This window comes from Littorina saxatilis, linkage group LG2 (assembly GCF_037325665.1).
Source record: "Littorina saxatilis isolate snail1 linkage group LG2, US_GU_Lsax_2.0, whole genome shotgun sequence".
Lineage (NCBI taxonomy): Eukaryota > Metazoa > Mollusca > Gastropoda > Littorinimorpha > Littorinidae > Littorina > Littorina saxatilis.
The window spans coordinates 48,232,784-48,243,047 of record NC_090246.1 but is presented as its reverse complement, the minus strand read 5'-3'; the positions used below and the strand labels follow the sequence as shown (position 1 = coordinate 48,243,047).

The 10,264-nt window shown below is 42.9% G+C and overlaps 1 protein-coding gene across 1 annotated transcript in view; it reads right to left on the bottom strand.

The window, feature by feature from the left end:
• Positions 1-10,063, bottom strand: part of LOC138959103 (prolyl 4-hydroxylase subunit alpha-1-like) — an 11,128-nt gene extending 1,065 nt beyond the window's left edge. Inside the window, exons 1-12 of the mRNA XM_070330452.1 lie at positions 9,721-10,063; positions 8,178-8,335; positions 6,657-7,006; positions 6,002-6,053; positions 5,313-5,470; positions 4,415-4,573; positions 4,041-4,093; positions 2,819-2,951; positions 2,310-2,363; positions 1,010-1,051; positions 662-730; positions 232-307 (exon numbers count right to left, since the gene is read on the bottom strand). Of these exons, the coding sequence (XP_070186553.1) occupies positions 232-307; positions 662-730; positions 1,010-1,051; positions 2,310-2,363; positions 2,819-2,951; positions 4,041-4,093; positions 4,415-4,573; positions 5,313-5,470; positions 6,002-6,053; positions 6,657-7,006; positions 8,178-8,335; positions 9,721-9,956 (1,540 nt within the window). The 5' untranslated portion in view covers positions 9,957-10,063. The remainder of the gene's footprint in view (positions 1-231; positions 308-661; positions 731-1,009; positions 1,052-2,309; positions 2,364-2,818; positions 2,952-4,040; positions 4,094-4,414; positions 4,574-5,312; positions 5,471-6,001; positions 6,054-6,656; positions 7,007-8,177; positions 8,336-9,720) is intronic.
• Positions 10,064-10,264: the final 201 nt, after the last annotated feature.

Here is a 10,264-nt window from a genome sequence, read left to right as displayed (position 1 = left end):
TGCTCTTAACCCTCAAAACAACGCCCAGAATGCACCAGATTGCACAGATTTTAACCGTTTTTCAAAAATTTTTCGGGGGAGCATGCCCCCGGACCCACGCGCCTGCTTTGCAGGCGCGCGCTTGTGGCTTTGCCACTTCGCTGATTTGCCCCCCCAAAAAAGGAGGAACCCCCCCCTTACTCAACTCATTTGGTCCGGCCCTGACACGTACACCCGCACGCACACACTTACCCCATTCTGTACCGTAGGCCACCGGACAAATTGTGTGGAACTTTTTGAAGGAAGGGAAATAGAACACAACTGTACCCTGAAACAACCAAATAGCAACGTGGATCATACGAGAACACACATAGACAAGGACACTCAGACAGACAGACAGGCAGGCAGGCAGGCAGACAGACAGACAGACAGACGTACATATATACTCACTCACTCACTCGCTCACTCACTCACTCACTAACTCACTCACTCACGAACGCGCGCGCGCACACACACACCCACCTCCACAAACACACACACACACACACCACACACACACATATATAAACACACACACTCACACATAAACACACACTCACACACACACACACACACACAAACACACACACACACACACACACACACACACACACACACATACACACGCTTGCACAAGACGTACCATTTGTGGCGCTATCCTGGTGTTTGCTGTCGGAAAAACAATCTCCCCGCCCATTTCCACATCGTTTAACTGTAGATAAAATAAGAATAATCTCCTGACTGCATGCAACTTAAAGACAGTTTAGCTTACTATTCCCATAACATTAACTCGGATTTTTTGAAAAAATTGACAGACAGAGAGACAGACAGACGGAATGACAGAGATACAGACAGATATATATCTACCGATATCTGGAAAAACAGACTGAGAGACAGACACACAGGGTAAAACCGACAGACAGACGGACGGACGGATAGATGAATGGACGGACGGACAAGCATACCGACATAAATTATCTACGAAACTCACGAAGACCATCGCAGTGCCTGTGTGGGCCCCCAGGTTCTGTATCTGTGACAGAAAATTCAGGCATGAGCTTTTAGTCTGTTCTGATTTTTAAAAAAAAGAAAAAAAAGAAGCAAGCAATGCTGTGCCTTGCATATGAATAAAACACATCAATGGATTTGGATTTAATTGTGGATAATATGAACACAAATGGTTTGGATTTAAAGTGTCAACATGGAGAACTGTCCTCTGAAAGATCAGTACCCACAAAAACAAAGTCTATTGGTTCCCCTGGGTGTGATCCTTTTCACATTTAGTCAAGTTTTGACTAAATGTTTTAACGTAGAGGGGGAAATCGAGACGAGGGTCGTGGTGTATGTGTCTGTGTGTGTGTGTAGAGCGATTCAGAGAAAACTACTGGACTGATCTTCATGAAACTTGACATGAGAGATCCTGAGTATGGTATCTCCAGATATTTTTTTCATTTTTTGGATAAATGTTTTTGATGACGTCATATCCGGCTTTTCGTGAAAGTTGAGGCGGCACTGTCACGCTCTCATTTTTAAACCAAATTGGTTGAAATTTTGGTCAAGTAATCTTCGACAAAGCCCGGACTTTGATATTGCATTTCAGCTTGGAGACTTACAATTTAATTAATGAGTTTGCTCATTAAAGTTGTCATTAAAATCGATTTTTCGCAAACAGATTTAAAATTGATTGCATCGTATTTTTCATCACATTTTGAATCTAAAAATATATACATATGTCATGTTTACTCTTAAAATGGGATCACAATTAACGAAAATAGATTAATTAGTCTTACGATTAAAATTTAAGAAATCGATCCAAAAATGATTTCATCTTATTCTTCATCATTTCCTGATTCCAAAAACATATAGATATGATAGGTTGTATTCAAAACAAGCTTAGAAAGTTAACAAGAATACAGAAAAGCGCGCTTTCCTGCTTTGCACAATACGGCTACCGCGCTAATCTGGCGTGTCAATATCACTACGTTTTGCACGTGGAAGGTGAGCGATTTCCTTCACGCAGGGATTGACGAAGCTGTTCTGTCTTGGTGAAAAAATACAGTGCGTTCAGTTTCATTCCGTGAGTTCGACAGCTTGACTAAATGTAGTAATTTCGCCTTACGCGACTTGTTTTAAAATTTCTGTCCTGCCCCCCTACCCCTTTTTCCCTTCAATCTTCAAAACCTTTTGTTTCAAGTTCAGATCACACTTGCTCAGATAACTCAGCAATCCGTACAAAAAATCAAGAACCATATTTCTTTCAAGAAATATTTTTTATTCCAAGTGAAACCGACCTGGAAGTGTGGGTTTGGTTTGATGTAGAACCCTTGATGTCCGAAGTTTCTCGCCTGAAACAAAACCAAAAATGAATGATTAATTTGACACTCTGCGATTTGTAATTGATTTTTGAAGAGTAATGCTGTTATCTGGAAAGGCAGCTTCAAAACTTGCCTCAGAAAAGCACGCAAAAGTCTTCCTTTCAAGCACGAATTAACTGTCAAAGCTTCCATTTTCCCTTTGTAGGAGACCTTTTCTTCTTTTTTTTTGCCATGGATTATTTTGCGCACAAATGTTATAATCTGAGAAAGTTCTCTTCCTATGTGTCATCGCTTTCAATTATGAGCTTGAAATAACATCTCGAAGGTTGTAGAGTGTTTTGTTCGTATATTCGACGTTTGCAAAAGAAACGTCGAGTTTCAAATAATCACCTTTAGTTTTAAGCTCACAAAAGCATCTTTAAAATCAGTTGCAAAATATTCTTAATCTGAATAGTCATAATGTTAAAACACAAACACTGTCTGACCTCAGATTCTCCTGAAGTGTAGGGCGGTCTGACGGTATACGGCAGTGTGGACAGTTTCGTCCTGATCTTGCTGAGAAGCTGCTGCTGCTTGTATTGTGCCGCACGTGTCTTGCCCAATTTAGACATCACCAGCCTGTCAAGAATGAAAAAAACAAGTCGCGTAAGGCGAAATTACTACATTTAGTCAAGCTGTGGAACTCACAGAATGAAACGCCCAATGAAACTGAACGCACTGCATTTTTTCACAATGACCGTAGTCCGCCGCTCGTGCAAAAGGCAGTGACATTAACGAGCCTGTTTAGCGCGGTGGTGGTTGCGCTGTGCTGCATAGCACGCTTTTCTGTATCTCTCTTCGTTTTAACTTTCTGAGCGTGTTTTTCATCCAAACATATCATATCTATATGTTTGTGGAATCAGGAACCGACAAGGAATAAGATGAAATTGTTTTTAACTCGTTTTCAAAATCTTTATTTTAATCATAATTTTTATATTTTTAATTTTCAGAGCTTGTTTTTAATCCGAATATAACATATTTATATGTTTTTGGAATCAGAAAATAATGAGGAATAAGATGAACGTAATTTTGGATCATTTAATAAAAAAATATTTAATTACAATTTTGAGATTTTTAATAACCAAAGTCATTAATTAATTTTTAAGCCTCCAAGCTGAAATGCAATACCAAAGTCTGGCCTTCGTCGAAGATTGCTTGGCCAAAATTTCAATCAATGTTATTGAAAAATGACAGTGCCGCCTCAACTTGTACAAAAAGCCGGATATGACGTCATCAAAGACATTTATGCAAAAAATGAAAAATACATCTGGGGATATCATACCCAGGAACTCTCATGTCAAATTTCATAAAGATCGGTCCAGTAGTTTACTTTGAATCGCTCCACACACACACACACGCACAGACACACACAGACACACACACAGTGACACACACACATACACACACGCACACACGCACGCACACACACACACACACACACACAGACACACACACACACACACACACACACACACACACACACACACACACACACACACACACACACACACACACAATGTAACATCCATTTCCTATGTTCACCGTTGAATGGAACATGCTCATTCACCAGTTAAAACTCATGTTACATTAAAATAGCACACACCTGCTTGGTGCATCACATATCTACCATCCACGTTGTTTATTCACAGTGTTTGGAAAATGTCTTACGTGAATTCTGGTGTCCTGAATCCTTCCTCAGAATCCATCGCAATCTTTTCGTACTGTGAAGATAGACAATATGTTTATGCAAGTCACAGAAGTTTGTGGATATTATAATCAAAACTTGTACTGAACACACGCACGCACGCACGCATGCACGCACGCACGCACGCACGCACATAATTGAAAGCGGTAGTCAGGATAAAATATTCCCCCCCCCCCTAAAACAACCCAAAAACGAAACACAACCACAACCCAACAGCAAAATCAAACAATCGAGCAAACAAAATCAAACATAAAAACAAAAACAAACAAAAACCCCACTAAGAATGAGATACACGCTGCAGATGACTCAGAAGACTCAACATGCTCAAGGCACTCACCTCCTCCTCAGCGACATCCACCAGTCTCGTGGCGTCACGCCTGGAGACGACGCCATGGAAGGCCACGATGGGAGGCCGCCGGTTGAGGATCTCCAGTTTGTGGAAGGACAGTTTGGATCTTGGCCACGTCGGTAGCAGTACGCACTTCAGTCTCTTCGGCTGAGGGAGAAAACGTGAAAGAACTTGTGTGAGTAAGTAGGACTATCTGATACGAGGTGAAAGTCCAGGGTGCGATGAAATGTGGAAGACATTCAAAGCTAACATGGAATACGTGAACAATACAATTACAGAAAATCAACTTCACAGATCACTAGAGTTCGTGTACAGTAGAACCCCCCTTTTCAGGACACCCCCCCCCCCCCCACTCTATTCAAGACTTCATCCCTTTTAAGAACCTGTTTTCCAAGACTCTCTGCTCATAACTTCTGTAAAATTACTCCCTCCTTTAAATTTAAACACCTCATTTTCTTTCAATTTTGGGCGTATTCAAAAATATCCGTGAGTCGATCATCTTAGCTTAACGTCTCGGATCTAGCCAGGCTTGTGCACGAGATAGGACCATCCTTCAACTTAGTCACATACCAAAAATGAACAGCCTGTTGGCGACCTATGCATCTTGGGATTTTTTTTAATGAATTAATTCGTAAATGCAACCAGTAACTGTGAATTAATTCATCATCACATTTCTACTCTTCACGGCATGCAGTCAGGGTGATGATTTTTGGGATGAGAGTACGTTGTGGTGTGGTTTCTCCCCATGCAAAACATGACTAGATCTGAGATGGCGAGACGAGAAGGAGTGTGCTTTTTTATAACACAAACTAATCAATCAAGCAAACAAGCAAGCGAGCAATAGCGAAGCACACTCAACACTGACTCACGCAAAGTGTCCCTGTACCTTGATTTCAGTGCCACGACACAGTCTCTCGAAGTTTCGCCTGTACGTGTCCTCGTTGCCGAACCTCTTGGGACTTCCCGTCTTTGTGCTCTCCTTTCCTCGCGCGATGCGTTCCTCAAAGAACACCTTGTTGGTGCGAGCCACCATGTTCTCGGGGTCTGTGAATGTGGCCAGGGTCAAAGAGAAATACCAACCAACCAATCAACCAAAAAACAAACAAACAGCCAGTCAGCCAGCCAGCCAGCCAGCCAGCCCGCCAGCCAGCCAGCCAACCAGACACATACGTATAGAAGGAGAAGAAGAGCGAAACATGACACTTCCGGAGAAAATTATATCCATAGGCAAATATGAAAACTGAAAGAATCACACATGCATGTTTCTTGAACTTTTTAGAACTGGTCGAATAATGAAAATGGAAGGAGAAGAAGAAGAAGAAGAAGAAGAAGAAGAAGAAGAAGAAGACGAAGAAGAAGAAGAAGATGATGATAATGAAAATAGAAAGTTGGCAACGGGGATTCTTGGTTGAGAACTTTAACGTTATCTTTTCACCGAGACCACTCACTTTAAACACATCTGCAGGAAAATAATGGATACTTGATTACTTGCTGACACAAAGAACGATTAAACGTAAGTTATAACCAGACTAAGACAGGCACATGCACTCTCTGAAATAACATTCAGAGACTGACCTTTCTTCAGCAGTTGATTGGTGACTTTTAGCGCTTCCGGCAGCATGTTTATCTGAGTGAAAAAAAAGAAGAAAACAGAAATCCTTACAAAATCAACACGATGACAAAAGTTGATATCAGAACACGATATACAGATGAAGTTAGTGAGCGAATGAAAGAATCACAATCATACTGCAAAATGTCCACGTGGAGAGAATATCAACCTAAGTGATTGAATAAATAGAACAATAAAAACAGAAAAACAGAAGAAAAAAATCACAGAAAATAAGCTAGAGAAATGAAAACAGAAGACACACAGACAGTGAGGTACGCGGGCCGAGTTGCAGACAGCCGAGAAGATAGATTGCAGCTCGTTTGGCAGAAAGGCAAATATGCAGAGACGGGCAGTAAGTCTGTAATGAATCAGACAGACGAACGTGCAGGCAAACACCCAAGCAGATCGGCAGGTAGAAAAGCAGACAAACAAAGAATTTAACGAGAAACAAAAATAAATAGATACAGATCATACCAGAGCAGTGTTAAGCCTGATATTATTTGGGATAAGTGTGCTTCACGAAGCTGGCTGCACAAAGCTTTGGCATTGGATATGTGATTAAAACAAAGACTTCACGCAGTCAATTTCAGGCTCAGTTAAGGCAGCCCGTTACACTCTCACCCTGAAGTAAGCCGAAGCCAGCATGCCCAGGACGTTGGTAGCGTTGAAACCGTCCTCCTCTTTGCGCATGTCCTTCAGCTTGGCAGATCTCGACAGGTGCTTCAACCACTGCGCCGCGTAGAAATAGTCATCTTCGTCCACCGCCACTTTGGCCACCTGGAACTGCTCCTGAGGGGAGATGGGTTCCAGGGCTGAGCGGTTGCCAACCTTGCCCCGCAGAAGGTCTTGGGTTCGAATCCCCTGTGTGTGCTGGATGGTGAGGAGGTTGTAGGTGACTGAGGTCAGCTCGCCCTCCGAGGGAAGGTTGTCCTCGATGTTGGCCAGCCGGGATATCAGTTGCGGCATGTGCCCTGAGGTGGTCAGCATTATTTTTTTCTCATCATAATCACAAGAACACATGCACAGTCATTAGTGGTAAGGGCTAGAATACAGAACCACAGCCATGAAGTCCGTATTCTGACTCTTACAGTGCTTCTTTTACACGTCTGATTTATTTTTATTTTTATATGATGAAAATACTATCTCAAATTTCACAGGAATACGCAAACACCATATTAAGGAAGCCAAGAACTCGGCACAAGCAGTTGCTCACACGCTATTTTGACAAAGGCCGACAACTTCTCAAGTGTCAACAGAGGAAAGTCTCCCGATTTGTCTTCCTAAAGCCCGCTACTAACTACAGCCGAACCACGCCGAAAACGTCATCAAATCAGGGGATTGATTCCCCCTATTTTTGGGTTGCAGCGGTACGGTTCGCGGTTCGCCGATACAATCCTGCAAACGTTCGGCGCGTCATCGGCGAACTGACTTTTCATTGGTTGAATATTTGTGTATCTCCATCCTTGAAGAGTGACGATACTGACGACTTTAACGCTGTCAACCGATCACGAGTCTTCTCACGTGATATTTCTTGACATATGACCGGTATCGCCGATACAGTTCGCCGCTAGTTAGAACACCGAACCAGCCACGGTGTAACGTTTGGCGACCTAGTTCGGCTGTTGTTGGTAGTGGGCTTTACGCACACAACGGCGACTCATTCTGACAGACACTGTGTGTGTGTGTGTGTGTGTGTGTGTGTGTGTGTGTGTGTGTGTGTGTGTGTGTGCAGGGACGGATTAGGGGGGATTCTGTCTGTGAAAAAAAAACCAAAAAACTTATTACTCATGTACTTTCAATAGAATCCTTCTCAGTATCATTTTTGTAGTTTTAACTGCCACTCCATTGTGACAAGGAATTCTAACCATACTATATGATGTCGGGAGTAGATATTAGTGAAGAAAAATTGCCATTACTTAATACTAACTTTAAAAGAAATAATGAGTGGCTGCTGACACCAGTTGATCATGTTTAAAATCAAGGATAAGCCACACATTGTTTATAGAATAGCTAAAATGCTTCAGCTTTAGGGGGGCTACGCCAGAGACAGAGAATATGCATGATTCTGAGTGCGTGCCTGCGCGCTTTCGCACGTGCTATGTGTGTTCGTGCATAAACTTAAGTTACAACCCACCCACTCACATTCTTTGCAGGGCTTGCTGTTCCTGATGTGGCCAATAGCATTCTTCCAGCCGGTGCGGAGTCTGCGCGCCAGGTGGAAGACGTTGACAGGGTGCGACAGGTACTCCTTGGTGTTGGACCCCACCTCTCTGTGCGTCTGCTTGGCCTCTGCCACCAGGCTATTTAAGCAGTTACGATACGCAGTAATGTAAGATATGAATGCATACTGATGATAAGGCGGGTAAATGAGAGAGAGAGAGAGAGAGAGAGAGAGAGAGAGAGAGAGAGAGAGAGGGAGGGAGGGAGGGAGGGAGGGAGAGAGATATGATAATGATGATAGAACTTTACAATTACGACTTGTCCTGACAGAGACAGAGACAGAGACAGAGACAGAGACAGAGAGACGATGAGAGGGGTAAGAAAAGAACACGAAATCGATCGTGAAGCGCGCTTACGAACACACACGCGGGATTTATTTTATCCTTACCTAAGTCTGCACTCATTACGGACCGTCAGACGAATAGACAGATAGACAGGTGGACATACACAAGAGGGCTGGACTTAGTCTTTGAGAGGAAGGGGCTTCCAAAATGAGGCAAGGGTATAGGGCTGGCCAGGCGGTTGGTCAAAGGTGAATTTCAGGATTTGAAATGGGTATTTTTGGTCCCTCCTTGAGAAAAAAAAAGATACATTCGCCGGGAAAGAGGGAGGGGGGGGGGGTCTTCCGGTGCCCAGACCACCACCCCCTCCCCTCCCTGGATCCATGCAGACAGCCAATTTTCAACCTCTGCATCCGCTTAGTAGCACCCCGGTGTCGTGTAAAGATTGTTCCAATCCATACTGTGTGACAGATGCGGGCTTAAAACTTGGCAAGTCAATTCTACGGTGTGGTGAGTTTCAGTTGCTGTGTCAAACACGTGTTTACATTTTGCATCGCAGATACAGGGTAGAATGCAAAGACTCAAACTCGAATGAAACCAAATGAGTAACCTGTTGGAAATATGTTGGACTTGAGAATGTTTGTGTGATGATGCTGATATGAAGATGATAATAATAATGATGGTGGTGTCGGATGAGGTGAAGGAAAAGTAGGAGAAGGAGGAGAAAGAGGAGGAGAATATTTGCTTTTGCTTTTATTTTAGATAATGAGGGACGGATGGTCGTTAAAATATGCGTACATGAATTTTTCCCTTCAGAGAGCTGCAAACATATCTAAAAGTTTAATTACCCATAAAAATGATAAAATATTTTGCGCGCGAGCTTGTTCACATGTGTGCAAAATTAATGTGTTGGTATGCAAAACAAATCAAAGACAGGTGATAAATGGGGAAAAAGTCAACAGAATTTCTGGGGTTCGTCAAATATTTTGGAAACAAAAGATATACGTCAAATTAATTCACGCAATAGCCTACATAAGCTTTGGTTTGAGCGGGAGTTAACTGGTAGTGTTGAAGTTGTTTTTCTAAGCAATGAAAATGTGAAGCAAACACAGAGAGACATAAACACAAGCATGGTCTTTCGTGCGGAATACACCAGGAACCAATCAATATAATTTAAATCTTACTTTCGGAGGGCAGTCAAGTTGTGAGCAGCATCCGCACTCTCCTTGTCCCCATGTTCGAAGAGCTCCTCTCTCAGAAACACGTCCACATTACTCAAACTCTCCTCTTCCATGTAATACAGCTTTAACAAATTGGGATAACTCGTGAACATGTGTCTGTCATCAGAAGCACACACATTCTGCAGACAACACACGACTGGAACCACCACATATAGTAAAAAAGTCCAGAATCCCTCCATCCTTTCGTGATCATAAAGCACAGGTAAAACTGAAGGAGAGAGAGAGGGAAACGTGTGAGCGTGTATGTGTGGTATCGAACCGTAAACGTGTCACGGCGGTGTTGGAAAAGTAAAGGGGAGGCCACCGCACCAGATGACGCCACACAAATCTCGGGACGTCTCAGCGCAGGATGTTACACTCACTGGATCGAAGAGGCAGTGTTACTTGGGATGAAAGGCACAGTTAATAATTGTCTACCATACCCGTGTGACTTGGAATAAGGCCGTGAAAGGTAAATATGCGCCGACATGGCTGCAATCTACTGGCC